This window comes from Leptonychotes weddellii, chromosome 2 (genome assembly GCF_054177405.1).
Source record: "Leptonychotes weddellii isolate Sample4059 chromosome 2, ASM5417740v2, whole genome shotgun sequence".
Lineage (NCBI taxonomy): Eukaryota > Metazoa > Chordata > Mammalia > Carnivora > Phocidae > Leptonychotes > Leptonychotes weddellii.
In genome coordinates, this window is record NC_138370.1 from 109,376,760 (window position 1) to 109,394,082 (window position 17,323).

At 34.2% G+C, this 17,323-nt stretch overlaps 1 protein-coding gene across 1 annotated transcript in view; it reads right to left on the bottom strand.

Moving 5' to 3' along the window:
* The window catches only part of GRID2 (glutamate ionotropic receptor delta type subunit 2), a 1,321,579-nt gene that overhangs the window by 474,032 nt on the left and 830,224 nt on the right, over nt 1–17,323 (bottom strand). Inside the window, exon 6 of the mRNA XM_081813135.1 lies at nt 9,438–9,557. Coding sequence (XP_081669261.1) covers nt 9,438–9,557 — 120 coding nt within the window. The remainder of the gene's footprint in view (nt 1–9,437; nt 9,558–17,323) is intronic.

A 17,323-nucleotide genomic window follows, 5' to 3' on the forward strand; every position in this document is an offset into this window, starting at 1 on the left:
TGGTTGTGAAACCAGTTTCAATCTATTTTTTTTCCGGGCCTTATTTTCCTGTTTGTGATAAAGTTCATAGACATTAGGTCTAGAGTATTAAATTTTAATTCTGGAATTTCTTCTTCGCAATAAAAAGTGAGTAGCATTGGCAAAACCAAGCAAAACAAAGAACACTTCAGACACATAAGCAAAAACAAACAAAAAACCTATTTTGGAGAATTTCTCTTCTAAGGAAAAAAAAACACAGATTAATCCTTTACATTAAATATTTAATTTAATCTTTACTTTTTTATGTATTCTAATAAGTTTAGTTTAAGGAGATTGGATATGATATTATTAAATTATTTTTCTTCTTGGAAATATTGTATTTTGATGAACAGAAAAAAGAACAAACGTATTTGTGAAGAAAGTTTAAGAATATAGAAAATCTTGATGATTTAAAAATTTGGCTTTGAGGTTTACCTAAGTTTACCTTTAAGGGTACAGAGTCTAACACCTTGAATGTACCATCTACTGAATGAAACACCACCTTACATCAAAGTAAAAGAACATATAACAAATATCAAAGCAGAAGAGCTCTTTGTTTTGATCAACATCAGTGAAAATTAGATAATCCTTTTCACATTCTCCCCAAATTCAGAAAAATGAAACCTCCACTCTTACAATGCCAAGAGAGCTGCAACTTGTCCAACATTTGGGACTTGGTCAATCTCACATTCAAATCCAAACAGACACAATCCTGCTAGTTTATGAGCGCTGACAGTGCCCCTGCTTGAGGTGATAGGCTTCAGGCATTGGGCACACTTAACCACCAGAGAATAAACACTGACAACTTGATAGGTCATCAATTGGAAAGCCATTCACTCTTTTTGATACATGGAGATACTGGGACTAGAACCTTAATTTTAGACACATCTAAGTGAATCTGTACTGTAATTATTTGCATGGTAAGGTTTTCTCTTGATAGTATCTCTGAAGGCATTGTATATGTGTTAATGTCCATATGAAAGAACTGTCTCATTTATAAATGGAGCTAGCAATCCACAAACTTATTCACAGTACTCTCAAAATTATGTAAGAGGTAGATTTGGAGTTTTATAAATTCAGTAATTATTTGAAATTGTAGTTTGGTAAAAAAGCATTTGTGTTATAACAACAAATAAAAAATTAAAATAATACATAATTTTTTTTTAACAACAATGTAAAAGGTGCTATAAACATTATGGTCCCTTTCACATAAAATCTATGTAATGCCAGTGCACTGGAATATTTCCATCCAATTTGGGAGTTAGAGTAAAGAAACACATAATTACAGGAGTGCTCTAATGTTACTTAAGAATAAAGTAGACATAATTTGAAGTATATGATTCAATGTCAATGGAATAGATGACACATTATATGGAGTTTGAATTCAGAGCAGGGTGAAGCAACTACATTGATCTTGGAACTATATTGATCTTGGAAGGCTAAATGAAGCCCACTTCTGTCACCCTCACACCATGACTTTTTGAGCATCTGGAACCCATCCAACCTTTTGAATCATGAACTTAGATGTCTCTCTCCTCAAACACAACTTCCTGGCTCTGAAGTTCTTTCATTTAATGCAAATCAAAAATAGGCTCTTCAGACTTACTGAGGGCTCTGTTCTCTCAAGCCACACTTTCTGCCTATTGTTGAGATTCCTCCTGTTTTCATTACCATACCTGTCCAAGTGAGATTTCGTGATTTGCCACTTCAGCAATTACCCTGTCAATAAATATCCTCTCACCGCCTCATTTTACTGCTATCAAAAACAACAAACAAAACAAAAGCGATTTGATGAAATCTCAATCTTACATTAATTCAAATGCATTCTGTCCACCAAATGCTGTTGGACAAAAATATATAACCATGTAGATTAATGATGCAATGAAATTTGAAGAGCCAAAAGCCAACAACACCACCTGGCAATTCTTCCATGTTTCCTAACTAGCCCTCTCCTCTGTTTGCTACAGCAGCTATTTCAAAATGTATTCACCTTTAAACTTCCAACCTCATTATCTCTAATATTTTCTGCTACATTTTCCCTCTTAGCATATGATCTCACCTCCCACTTTTCCAAGAAAAGTTAATATATTTCTTAATAATAGCCTTAACTTTTTGATACTACCAATGAAGACTTGCTTGCATTTACACCATTCTTTCCTTACTCCCTCCCTCCATGATTCTGGAAAACGATGTTCTCCATGCCTAAGATTAAGCACTCCATCCAAATGGATCCAATCCCCTCTTTTTCTCCCAGACCTCTATCAATAATCACCTTTCTTTCCTTTATCTTCTTTCTCGTCTTCTCTACTGGCTCAATCTGAGCATTTGAACATACTCAAGTTTCTTACATTCTGAAAGTTTGCCCCCTCAATTTCATGAAGCCATTTAATGGCCACTCTTATAGCCAAATGGTGGGTTAATACAATATTTATGCTTGTGTTTACTTCTTTTACTCGCAACCTTCCTTTTTACTTTCTGATTTGTTGGTTTTTCAACATACGGCATAACAATTCCATTGACATTTCCTTCATAAATGACAATTAATTGCAACATTTTTTGAGGTACCAGGCAAGTTCTGGATGTGTCACATCACTAACTCATTTATGAGTCATGACACCCCTGAGGTCACGTGGTTTTAAGTAACACAAAAATTTGAATAGCCTGACATTACTAGCCTTTCTAACCCATTTGCCTTATTGCCTCTTCTTAGTTACTAATGAACCCTGAGTTCCTAATTTCAATACTCTCTTTAGCCTTTATACTACTGCTTTTCTGCTACATTGCTGACCACCCCCCTACTTCTTGAAATAAACTCTTTCTTCTTAGCTGCTATTATAATAGGAATATTGTAATTATCATCCTTGTGCATACATACCTAATTATTAAATTGGGATAAATATTTTTGTAAAACAGGGGATAGGCTTTAGGAAAATTAGTCATAGCACTACATAAGATAGTTTATACAAAAGATATTGGAAGAGGGGCACCTGGGTGGCTCATTCAGTTAGGCATCTACCTTCAGCTTAGGTCATGATCCTGAGATCCTGGTGGGATTGAGCCCCGCATGTCATACATCTCATCGGGCTTCCTGTTCATCAGGGAGTCTGCTTCTCCCTCTGCCTGCCCCCACTTGTGCTTTCTCTCAAAATAAATAAATAAAATCTTTTAAAAAAAGATACTGGAAGAAAGAAGAAACCTGGTACAAAATTATTACACCTAAACTTGGTGGTAATTATTGGGATTAGAGTGGAAGGAAAAAACATAAGGGAACTAAGTAACGCCTGCATGAAGAGCTTTTATTTGTATTTGTATAAGCCCTATCTGCAAATGAAATCATTTCTCTATATATACCTTAATATGTACAGAAGTCTTTTTTTTCTCTTTTCAAAATAAGGAATGTTATAATACTAATCCTGATTTCACAATTTTAATAAGGCTAGAAAAAGTTTTCCCATATTTGACAAGTAATTAACAAAAATGCCAAAGAAAGATACATTACTTTTTGCTATAAAACCATGAGTATTTTCATTTTCTGAATCTTCAGTTACAATTATACTAAAATTGCTTTATGAATCTATGTTAATTATGTTATATATTTTGTTTTCATCTGACTCTAGATAAATGTAGCTAGTTCTTATCACTAAATATATATGATTGAAGGAAGACTTTTCCCCAACAGTTTTGACAACACTGAAGCTATACCTAGTGCAATGATATTGTCAATATGCTGAAAAATGAAAACTAGTAATTTAATTTTCTGTGTCTAGGGGAAATACACTTACAGAAGATGAAATAAAGACATTTTCAGATAAACAAAAACTCGGAAATTTGACCAGAAGAAAACCACCAACAAAGGAAATTTTAAGAGTTATACCTCAGGCAGAAGAAAAGAAATTGGAGATACAGATACAGGAAGGAGAGTAGAGCAAAGTAAGTGGAAAATATATGGATAGGTGTAAATAAATATTATTGCACAAAATAGTATTGGTAATGGAATAAAAAAGATAACATTTAAAAACATGACAAAAATAATCTACAATTTGAGACTTAGGTACATTGACTAAATGGAATGAAAATGTTCTATGTATGCTTGTTATCTGAAAGGAGGACAAAGATATTGATTACATTTTGATAAATTATGTTGTAAATTCTAGCAGAACTATTAAATAAGTAGAAACAGAATACATAATTTGTAAATTAGTAGAGGAGAAAAGAGGAAAGTAAATATATATATATGTAAGTAAATATGAAAGTATACACACACACACACACACACACTATCCAAAAGAAGGTAAGAAAAGAGAATAAAGGTACCTAGAATAGGCAAGACAAATAGAATTTGCAAAAAGTTAGAATGTACAAAATAGTAGACTTAAATGTAAAAGTATTAGTAAATACATTTCATAAAATACATGAAATGCTTTAGTTTTTAGGAATGAAAGCCAAATTAGTGTCAAATAATTAATTATATACTTTTAATAAGAATTATGTGCAGAACAAAAGGATGTAGAAAAGTTGAAAGTAAAAGGATAGTAAAAATAAATGCCATCCAAATAGTAATTGAAAGAAAGTTGGTTTAGCTCTATTAATAACAGACAAGATATTTTTTTTAGGGAAGAAAGCATTATTAGAAGTAGAAGTCTTGGGGCACCTAGGTGGCTCAGTCTGCCTTTGGATCAGGTCATGATTCCAGGGTCCTGGGATCGAGCCCCTCACTGGGCTCCCTGCTCTGCAGGAAGCCTGCTTCTCCCTCTCCCACTCCTCCTGCTTATGTTCCCTCTCCTGCTGTGTCTCTCTCTGTCAAATAAATAAATAAATAAATCTTTGAAAAAAAAAAAGAAGTAGAAGTCTTTATAATAATAATTTTTAAAGTATTAATTACCAAGAAAAATATTCAAAAATGAAAATAAGTTCAGATATTGAAATGTTTCAGATATTTTAAAAGATATTAACAATTTTATGCCAATACATATAAAAAATAAAAAGATCATAACAATAAAACTTCTTGAGTTGATGAGAATTAGAAAACATGACTTTTTTTTTTTTTTTTTTATCATGGAAAGTAGAATTTGTTGTTAAAAAAAATCCCAGAAAGAAAATTCTAGGCCTATTTAGGTTGACTGACCAAACTCTCAGAGAAGAAATTCTTCTAATTTTGTATAACTCATAAAGAATAGAAAAAGAGAAAACCCTCTCCACCCCATTTTATGAGGGCAATATAACCTTAGTATCAAAATCCATGTGATACATCAAATCAATAAGAGAAAGGATAAAACTGTATGATCATTTCAATGCAGAAAAAGCATTTGACAAAGTACAACATCTATTCATGATAAAAACTCTCAATAAAGTACATTTAGAGGGAACATACCTCAACATAGTAAAGGAATATATGGAAAATCCACAGCTAATACTAAATCTGAGAGCTTTTCCTTTATGGTCAGGAATAAGACAAGCATGTGCACTCTCACCACTGTTACTTAGCATAGTACTGGAAGCCCTAGCCATAGCAATCAGACACCAAAAATAAATAAAAGTCAACCAAATCAGCAAGAAGAAGTAAAACTCTAACTATTTGCAGATGACATGATACTCTATAGAGAAATCCAAAGGATTCCACCAAAAAAACTGCTAGAACTGATACGTGAATTCAGTGAAGTCTCAGGATAAAAAAATCAATGTACAGAAATCTGTTGCATTTCTATACACCAATAATGAAGCAGCAGAAAGAGAAATTCAGGAATCAATCCCATTTACAACTGCACCAAAAATAGTAAGATACCCAGGAATAAACCTAACCAAAAAGGTGAAAGACCTGTACTCTGAAAACTATAAAACACCGATGAAAGAAATTGAAGATGACACAAAGAAATGGAAAAACATTCCATGCTCATGGATTGGAAGAATAAATATTGTTAAAATGTCTATACCACCCAAAACAATCTACACATTTAATGCAATTCCTATCAAAATACCAACAACAGCATTTTTCACAGAGCTAGAACAAACAATCTTAAAATTTGCATGGAATCACAAAAGACCATGATCAGTCAAAGCAGTCTTGAAAAAGAAAAGCAAAGCTGGATGCATCACAATTCCAGACTTCAAGTTATAAAGCTGGAGTGATCAAAACAGTATGGTATTGGCACAAAATAGACATATAGATCAGTGAAACAGAAAAGAAAACTCAGAAATGTAACCCACAACTATTGCTCAATTAATCTTCAACAATGCCAGAAACAATATCCAATGGGAAAAAGACAGTCTCTTCAACAAATGATGTTAGAAAAACTGGACAGCAACATGCAAAAGAATGAAACTGGATCACTTTCTTACACCATACACAAAAATAAATTCAAAATGGATTAAAGAGTTAAATGTGAGACCTGAAACCATTAAAATCTGAGAGGAGAACACAGGCAGTAACTTCTTTGACACCGGCTGTAGCAACTTCTTTCTAGTTATGTCTCCTTAGGCAAGGGAAACAAAAGCAAAAATAAACTATTGGGACTTCATCAAAGTAAAAATCTCCTGCACAGTGAAGGAAACAATCAAGAAAACAAAAAGGCAACCTATGAAATGGGAGAAGATATTTGCAAATGATATATCTGATAAAGGGTTAGTATCCAAAATATACAAAGAACTTCTAAAACTCAACACCCCAAAAATGAATAATCCAATTAATACCTAGGCAGAAGACATGAGTAGACATTTTCCCAAAGAACACATACAAATGGCTAACACACACGAAAAGATGTTCAACATCTTATCATCAGGGAAATACAAATAAAAACTACGATGAGATATCACCTCACAACTGTGAGAATGGCTAAAATCAACAACACAAGAAACAACAGGTGCTGGAGAGGATGTGGAGAAAGGGAAACCCTCCCACACTATTGGTGGGAATGAAAACTGGTACAGCCACTCTGGAAAACAGTATGGAGACTCCTCAAGACGTTAAAAATAGAACTATCCTATAATCCAACAATTATACTACTAGGTATTTACCCAAAGGATACAAAAATACTAATTTGAAGGGGCAGATGCACCATGATGTTTATAGCAGCATTGTCTACAATAGCCAAATTATGGAAAGAGCCCAAATATACATCGATTGATGACTGGATAAAGAAGATGTGGTGTATATATGCAATGGAATATTACTCAGCCATAAAAAAGAATGAAATCTTGCCATTTGCAGTGACATGGATGGAGCTAGAGAGTATTATGCTAAGCAAAATAGGTCAGTCAGAGAATGACAAATACCATATGATTTCATTCATATGTGGAATTTAAGAAATGAAATGGATGAACATGGGGGAAAAGAGATAGGCAAACTATAAAACAGGGTCTTAACTACAGAGAACAAACTGAGGATTGCTGGAGGCAAGGTGGGGGTCATGGGCTAAATGGGTGATGGGTATTAAGGAGGGCACTTGTGATGAGCACTGGGTGTTATATGTAAGTAATGAATCAGTAAATTCTACTCCTGAAACCAGTATTTCACTGTGAACTAACCCCTCCTGCCCACCTCTCCTCCAGTAACCCTCAGTTTGTTGACTATAGTTAAAGAGTCTGTGAAACTTAATGCAATTTAAATAAAAACTTATATGTATATATAATATATGTATATTTGTAACTCCTAGAATCAATTATAAAAAAAAAAAGACAACCCAAAAGAGTATGTCCAAAGGACTTGAGTGGGCAATTAATTCCAAAAGAAATCTGAAGTGTCAAAAAGTACAAGAAAATATACAGAACGTTTTTATAATCAGGGAAATGAAAATTGAAACCATGAAGATATATCATTATATACCCAATAACTTAATAAGAATGTTGAAGTCTAATGAAACCAAAATTTCGTGAGAACACAGGGCAATGAGAACTCGTTACACTGTTGGTGGTATGAAAATTAGTAAATCTCTACAAAAATGGGTTTGAGGTGATAGGGTGAAGTTTCAAGATATGCTTTCTTATATTAATTAATTCTATTCCTGGATACCAAACCCACAGAAATATATTCACAAGTTCAAGAGTATATATTTAAGATATGTCCAAGAATGTTCATAACAGCTTTGCTTATAATAGTCTAAAAATGGAAACAGACCACAATGGATTGTCACACATTCGTTTGGTAAAAACAATACAGTAATACATGGAAATAAACTACAACTACATGTAAGGAAAAGAACAAATAACACAAACAGAATGTTGAACATAAGAAGCAAGAAAAAAGAATATATGAAATACTGAGTCCATTCATAAACTGAAATTTTGGCAAAACTCAATTATGTTATTTAAGGATACACATAGTGATAAAATTATACTTAAAATGTAAAGAAATGAATATCATAAAATTCAGACTAATGGTTATGCTACTGAGAAAGGAGGCCAGCGATGTATCAGGGAGAAGTATGTGGGGGTGATTAAGATGCTTGATATGTTATATTTCTTAGCTGTAGTAGTGGTTGTTTCCTTTAAAGTAATTCACTAAACTATCCTTGTGTTTTATAGACTTTTTATATGTCTCCTTTGTTTCGCTGTAAAACAATAATTAAAAAAACATTAGGGTAGTTTCCACTTCTCTCTAGCATAAATTTACCAGGAAGTTTTTACTATGGATTAGAATAACTCCTAACTTTGTCATATCTAAGTTTCTCTGCATCCTACTCTCAGCACTGGAGAGAAACACCTACTGAAGAACCTCTTATTCTCAATGCAGCCACCTTTATACAGTTAGAAATTAACAGCTGTGAGCTCTGGATGTACACTCAATTATCTTGGGTTTTTTCCTACCAAAAATACATAAACATGACAAATCCAAAGTATAGAAAATTCATTTCTGCAGGGGTTTTTATTTTCTCTTTGAGAAAGTTAGTGAACCAGTAGTTCATAAAATATCCTTTATCGGCACTCATATTCTTACATGTGATTTGTAGTATAGAATAAGAGCTCATTTCCTGCAAACCATTTTCTACCTATTACATGATACATAGAATTTGAACTCCTGTTAATGTCACGGTTTAGAGTAGACTTTTCCTCTTTCTATATGAAATGTATCAAAGCTCTTATTCTGATTTTGGGCCTGTTATAAGTTAAAAACCAAGCAGTTATGCATTGTATAAATGTTAAATTCACTACTTTATACAAATTATTATTATAATGAATGGAAGATGATGCTAGTTCCCTAGATCACTTTTTTTCCTTTAAATTATTCTAAGGCATAAATAGAATTTATTGCTTAATACTTCTGAGAAGTACTTAAGGTCATTTAAATGCCTAATTCTCCCCTCCCCATTCTCTTTCAAAATACAATACGGGCTTTAATGCATACTGGGATCATATGACATGGAGAAAAATCAAACAAAACTATAGTTACTTTAGGAAAAAACACGTATCAATGTGTCTGGTCTTACCTTGCGAACACCTCGGCCAAGCTCTTCTCCATAGTTGGTTCCAAGAATTTCAAAGTGGACATTGGGATTTCCTCCATTCTCTCCAAATTCTAGTTCTCCAGTCAACCCACTGACTCCACCCTAAAGTAAAGATATCAATGTAAGATTTCAGAAGAAGTAAAATAACAATAATAATAACAACAATAACAATAATAATGAGAAGTGGGAGAGAAGGAGAAAAAGAAGTTCTAGGAATACTATTTCCATCAACAAAATAAATATGATATCAAGCATGTAATTATTAACAGGCTATTGTACACATAATAAATAGGAGAGCAATTGAAAGTTGACCTTGAGAATAACTTAATCCAATCTCATCCACTTTACAAACAAGGGAATTTATACTCAAAGAGTCAAATGACTACTAAAATGACACCATGGTAGAGCTGAGACTAAATTGCAGGCTAGGATTTTTGCCGCCATATCTTATGAAATGCATAGTTCCATTAGTCAGAAAACATGATGCTTCTGGAGAGCATAAAATCTACTCTGGAGACAAGTTTTGAAAATATTCTTTCTCTAGCACAATTCTATTCTAATTTGATTTAAAATTATATCTGGGAATCTTAAAAGCCGTGGTTTCTAACTTATTGGAGATTTATTTTTTCCTTCTTCTTTAAAAATCTTTTCCAAATTAAAAAAAAAATTAAAAAGCTAAATTAGGCTTGAAATCTGTTTTTGCTGTTAAATAGTAATGCTGGCTGTTGAGATTCATTGGGAATTTCCAAACTTCATCTTTCATTCAACATGACAGATGTTCATTTCCCAACAGATGGCAATGTAGGTCATACTTCTCTCTCTCTTGTTTACCACTCCTTTCTCAGTTTAGTTGATCAGCCTTCACCTTATTTAGGATTTTACAAATTAAAATCACATTCCAAATCACTTCTATACTAAAGCATTTTAACTTAGAATTTCAGCCTGATAATCACACTTATTTGGAAAAGTTATCTCCATTTGTAAATTGCTTCAATTATCACCTCTATGATGTTGATACCCAACTATATCTCATTTTGCCATATCCTCTAATTCAACTTCTAGGCTTTTTTGGCAGGTTTTATGCTGTTTGCTATATCTTCTACTTCATCTGTGTTTGGTAGCCCATAAAAATATGTTGAATTTGATATGTCTATGTTCTTCTCATACATGAGTTAGCAGTCAATAGCATGGATTTTGGAGTCAGACTACCTGAATTTGATAAATGATGTCAGAATCCACTAGCTGGTAAACCTGGCTAAGTCACTGAATTTCTCTATACCCCAATTTCTACATCTATTAAATAGCAAAATAATAGTGCCTACCCCAGAAGACTATTATGTGTCTTATAATACCATACCCATAAAGAATATAGAAGAGTGCTTTAAAAGTGGTGAGAGCTTAATTACTATCATCATCATCATCATCATCACCATCACCATTATCTACATGATTATTTCATTCTTTAATTTCAAAGACTTTCTAGTTTTGTCAGAAATTGTAGACATACTCCCGGTCTTTTTCAACTAGTTTATTAGGGTTGCAAAATTTCATTATATGCTTGAATATTTACGTAGTTTTGGGAAATGTTTTTGCAAATTTTGACTCAGTTACATTTCATTGATTAATATTTGGGGGAAAAAAGTGTTAAAGCAGCTGGTCTAAGATCCACTCACTTATTTTACTGTTATGTGTGTTGTGGGAGGAAGGGGTGCGGGCCAGGAGAAGAAAAAAAGAAAGGAGGTAAGTAAGTTTAATGTCCTTGTCAACTAGAACTCCAGGTAGAGACTAGTAATATTTAATAGGAAGAAGAATCCTTATCTATAAAAGCCCTTAGCAGGATGTCCTCCACTGAAGACTTATTGTTGTAAATAAACTCAGAATCTGTAGATTAATGGTTTATGGCTCCCTGGAAGATGTCCTGAAGCTTTACACTTTTTAGAGTAAAAATGGAGACATTTCATAATGTATATGCTCTCTGTTGTGTGAGGCAAACTGATAAAACTTTCCTTGGAGACAGAATGTGCGTGTCCAATGTGGAAAGAAAGGATTCGGAGAACCATGTAGAATGCCCTACAATCTCTCTCCTCTGTGCCTCTTAATTTCCTGTATCTTGATATGGGCAAATGAACCTATTATTGCACGTCACTTTGATCCTATATGTTTATTCAGTATTAACATCTCAAAGAATCCAATTATCACTCTAGAATTTGAAGACTGGGGTAAGTACAGTGGATCTTATTATCATTAATATCTCTAAATAGCAAATACTGTAGGAGTTTGACTCACAAATATAGCTTGTATTTCTAAACCTAAGTAAAATTCTCGGTATACCAAAATCTTCTATTAGAGATTTTCTTGTCCTCATTCATACATCTATCCCAATAATATCTCCTAATTACATCAGTTTAAGTTTCTGTCTCAGTACTTTAGTTCTAGGGAAAAGAACAAAGATATTGTATATCAATATGATTGCTACATTGCAAAAATGCTATACTCCTGAAATTTTTAAACTTTTGAGCACTAGATTGCTTGGCACTATATTATTATTCCCAGTCACTACTCATATCCATAGCTATCCATAGCTTGTATCTGGTACTGAGCAACTTAGTCTATTTACACTGTATACAAGGTACAAAAAAAAAAAAAAAGTAAATCAGGGGACCTACACTTAGTTAACTGGGGCCTCCACTTACCTTGTTCACCTTTTGACTCTGTAATTTGTCTTCTTTGTGTTATATTCTTAATGAGCTATTAGCATGTGTAATCAGGAAAATCTTCCCTCGTGAAGGTATAAGGGATGCTTGAGAGGCTGGAATTTCAAGTAAATAAACCCTTTATCTGAAGCCCCTTGTTATCTGCCTCCAACTTAACCTCTCTGATTTTTGATTGCCTAAGACTATTCCCATGCTTTTGAGCTTTTTATTTTTATTTTTTTTCTTTTTTCATTTATCCTCAGATCAACTTTGCAAACTGAGCCTTGATAAAAATATGTGCTGGCCAGGTGGTAATGAACAGTCATTATCTTTGTACATGCACAGTTGCATTTTTTATCTCTTGGTGATGCAGCAGATTCTAAACAAAACAAGCTAATGGGACATTGATAGTATGAATAACACATACAAGTAATTTCTAAACGTCCTTTAAATTGACAGTAAAAATTGCTGCCAGAGTAAACCTTCTTTAAAATACCAAGTAAAATTGGTCTTGATTTCATCCTACCTAATTTATATAGGAATACCAGTGGGTATCAAATATAGAATGGAGAAAGGTGGAAAAATAAAATGAGGAGAATCAAAGGTTGGGAATAATTTATCACTGGATAATCAGTTTCTCAAAAGACAGAAGTTTGTTGTTCCCCTATAGATAGGGTAAGTGGGAAAAAAAAAAAAGAAGAGAAAATATTTACTAAGAATTTATTTCTCTCTGTTATGAGGCTAAAGGACTTTTCCCTATGCTTGAACTGCATAGGAAAGGATAAGTTGGAAGGAAAAAAAAGAAGAGAAAATATTTACTAAGAATTTATTTCTCTCTGTTATGAGGCTAAAGGACTTTTCCCTATGCTTGAACTGCACAGTAACTTAGAGATACTTTTGGAGGATCATATGGAAGATCAAATATTTATGACACTGGTCTAATTTCCTTATACATATTTCTAGGTTCCTTGCAACTTGCAGACATGCTTGGTAACCAAGAACACCCTGTTAAATAAATATGAGCCCAAAAAGGCAGAGATCACACTGAAAGATGCCAGACTCAGTGGTGTACCGTGGTGCCCTCATGTTTCATAAGTTAATTTCAGAGAGAAAAATCCCTGACAGAGGAAATATTACATTTCTACCCAGAAAAGAAATATAATGGTAGATAAATACTACATTATAAGATGAAGAAAACCACACACACAAAAAAAACTTCATTTGTGTGAAATGTTTAGGAAAATTTGAAGTTGCCATATAACATTTATGTGTGTATATATATGCATACATATATGCATATGTGCATTTGCCTATATACATATGCATTAAAATATTCATTCATAATAGATACTTGCAGCGAACCGAGAAGTCAATAGGGTATTGTTAGTATTTTGATTATGCTATCTGTATCTTAGAGAAAAAGAAACTGAGGTCCAGATGACAAGTTATTTGAGGAACCTGAACTGAAATCTCCATCCTGTGCTTCATACTTCTTCCTCTAGACTATATAAACTGTGTGCCCAACATTATACATATATATGCGTGTGTATGTGTGTGTGTGTGTGTGTGTGTGTGTGTATATCTATATATCTATATAGATATCTATATATATCTATCTCATAGTGGATTGCTCAAAAATGTATGTTGAACTGAAATAAGTTAAATTTTATACCATTTTACCCACTTCGTGATTCAAATGCCCCGAAGCTGGAGTATACATTGACATGTCTACAAGAGTCCCTATTCTAAGGGCATAGACAGCATTTTAAAAGCTCTAGTAGATGGGCGCCTGGGTGGCTCAGTCGGTTAAGCGGCTGCCTTCGGCTCAGGTCATGATCCTGGAGTCCCTGGATCGAGTCCCGCATCGGGCTCCCTGCTTGGCGGGGAGTCTGCTTCTTCCTCTGACCCTCCCCCCTCTCATGTGCTCTCTCTCTCTCTCTCAAATAAATAAATAAAATCTTAAAAAAAAGAAAAAGAAAAAAAAAAGCTCTAGTAGCAAAAAAATTTATTTGCACACATTATTGTAAAAACGCTATATTGTATTCCAAGTCAGTACTGCTACTGGTAAGTCAGATTATGTTTTCCTAAATTATCTTTCTCTCCTTCAGGTTCATAAATTCTAAACGGTACATGGTGCTTTACACCAAAAGCAAAGTAATATGTTTTCATTCCTCTAAGTATACAAATTAAATAACAACAACAACAAGAGCCCTAACTTATTAGGGTTACTTTTGTCCAAGTCAGAAGCCTAGAACCCTCTCTTCTCCCCTGCACGTTTATGTTAAATCACCAAATCTTATTTTAATCACCGAAATATCTCTCAAAGACATCTATTTCTATCCATCCCTACCACCAACACCATTGCCCTGGTTTCCTTTGAGTTGGAACACCAGACTGTTAAGTCTCATTTTCTCATCCAGTCTGTCTTGGTCCAATGGCAGCTGCAGAATGAATTCTCCACTTGGCAGCCACTGAGTAATCCAATTTTGTCACCACCACCCCGCCCCCACATTTAAAATACCTCAGTAGCTTAAGCTTGCCCCTTGAATAAAGTTCAGGAACTTGAATATGGTTTACAAAACTTTTCATGATCTTTCCCTGTCTACCTTGTTTTAGCTAATGAGGAACCAAGTCCCTATTCTATCTCTCTTCTAGCCGCCCCAGTTTTATTTCAGATGCCTACATGCGCCAAGCACTCTTTCCTCCAAGCCTGAGAATATTCTGTTGCCCTTGCATGAAACATTCTTCCTTCCCCATTCCTGGAATACTCTTCCCTTTCTTTTCCCAGCTAATAACTACTCATCTTAAAGGTTTCCACCTATCTGTCATTCTTATAGCTAAGGACGTCCTCCAGTCACATATTTCCAGAATAGTTGGTGTTTCCCTTTTGTAGAACTAATCAGACTTGTAATTATTTTTGATATTTCTATTTTCCTTCCTTATTCTGTGATCTTACAGTACAGCGTATGGTAGCACTCAGTAAATATTTGTTGAATGAATACCATATAAGAATTAGAGTAATTTCAATATTTTTGCCATTTCAAAGAATACTTCTTTAGATACCAAGATGCATTAAGATCTCTTTTAGATAGGACAGGTATCGATACAAGAAAATGTATTGGTACTAAATGATTTGAGATACTGACATAAATGTTGATATATTCTATTTTGCTACATATAGTATTGAAAATAATCACCATAAAGGATTTAGCAGAAATTGATCAATTAAGCCAATGCTGAAGTATTTGATTTAAGGATCTATCAAATCTTGATTGGCTTACTCATGTAGAATACATAGAAAATGTCAGTGTTTATATGTACTCACATATTTTGAGTGTAGTATTTTTCTTAGGTTTTTTTTTTTTAGTTAAACTAAAAGATATAAGCATATATTTTTTTTTCTAAAACTCAGCTCTCATTTTGTCATATCCTTGCTCAAAAATTCTTTAGAGCTTTTTATTTACATACAAAATAAATTCCTCAATCTCTTTCCAGTCGACTATTCTCTCCATGTATTTTATGCACTCTGGTAAATTAATCAATTGTTGTCATTGTCCACATAATTTATTCCAATAGATACGGCAGCTAGAGTGCTCCCACCACCTGAAATATCCTCTTTTCCATAGCTTTACCTATCTTAAACCTGTTAATTTTCAAGTTCTCATTAATATGCTATCAGTTTCATGCAAATTCTTCTAATGTGTTTTCTCTGTTTTGGGTCAGGTTTCCCAGAAAATAGCTCTGAAATGGGGATTTGCTTGCGTGCAGCAGGGTTACCTGAAGTCCTCCTAAGAAAAGCACCTGCAAGGGAGTGAAAGAAGAGGGGCTGGAAAGGGAGAGGTGAAACAGTGATGGAAATACAGCAAGGGCTCAGTTGATGCCTGGGGCCAGTCCCTGGGGAGGAGTAAAATAACTCTGGAGTTACCCCATCAGAGGCAAGGGACTCAGACTATTCTGCAATGATGGGTCACTGGGTGCATACAACTCTAGGAAGGGAGTGGAACAGCTCCCTGCTGCGCAGGGCAGTTCCTGGACAGAGGCTCAGCTGTGTGCCTTCCTGGGAAAGAGCACCTCAGCTGAGAAATCAGGATCTGAGTGTGTACCATCGCATGGTACACTCTTTCTAAGATTCCACAGGGTCCTATTTTTACCACTTTGGGGGCCTTTCGTTGCCTCTCACCTTAGAGGATAGCTTTTTGTATAATAATGCCAATATTCATTACTAGGCTCTAAATTCTTTCTTGGGTAATCACATAAAAGAGTTTGAATAATACATTCCACACTATAAGCATGTGATAAATATCTGTTAAAAGAGTGATAAATACATGAATGAACAGAGCGTACTCTTGGAAGCTGTTTCAACATTAACAGTAAGAAAAAAATAGAAAATGATTGCCATTTAATTTTAGAACAAGTCTGTAAATAAAAATACTCTGCCCACATTGCCTGAATGTAATATTATTTCACAAGCTAAGAAAGACGGTAGATCTGTATGGATTAAACTGATCTCTAAATGTCCCAGGGAAGTGGTTTTCAAACTGTGGTTCTAAGAACCAGTCGTGGTGTGAGTCCATCTGTGGAGATCATCCCCGACTTTCTTCCAGAGCAGCTCAGCTGTTGTTTTACTTATTATTTAGTTTAAAAGGCTTGAAAGCTTTCTCTAGGGCATGTAACCTTAACAAATTTAAATTATACAACATGAAAACTCCTTACCAAAATATATAATACAATTAAATGTAGGTTCTCATAATACACTAAAGAATGCGTATGTGTTGGATTCCAAAATCCTAGCTAATAGGATCCAACAATACATTAAAAGGATCATCCACCACGACCAAGTGGGGTTTATCCCCGGGATGCAAGGGTGGTTCAACATTCGCAAATCAATCAATGTGATAAAACACATTAATAAGAGGAGGGAGAAGAACCATATGGTCCTCTCAATTGATGCAGAAAAAGCATTTGACAAAACACAACATCCTTTCCTGATTAAAACTCTCCAGAGTATAGGGATAGAGGGAACATTCCTCAAGCTCATAAAATCCATCTATGAAAAACCCACAGCAAATATCATCCTCAATGGGGAAAAGCTGAGAGCCTTTCCCTTAAGATCAGGAGCACATCAAGGGTGCCCACTCTCACCACTGTTGTTCAACATAGTACTAGAAGTCCTAG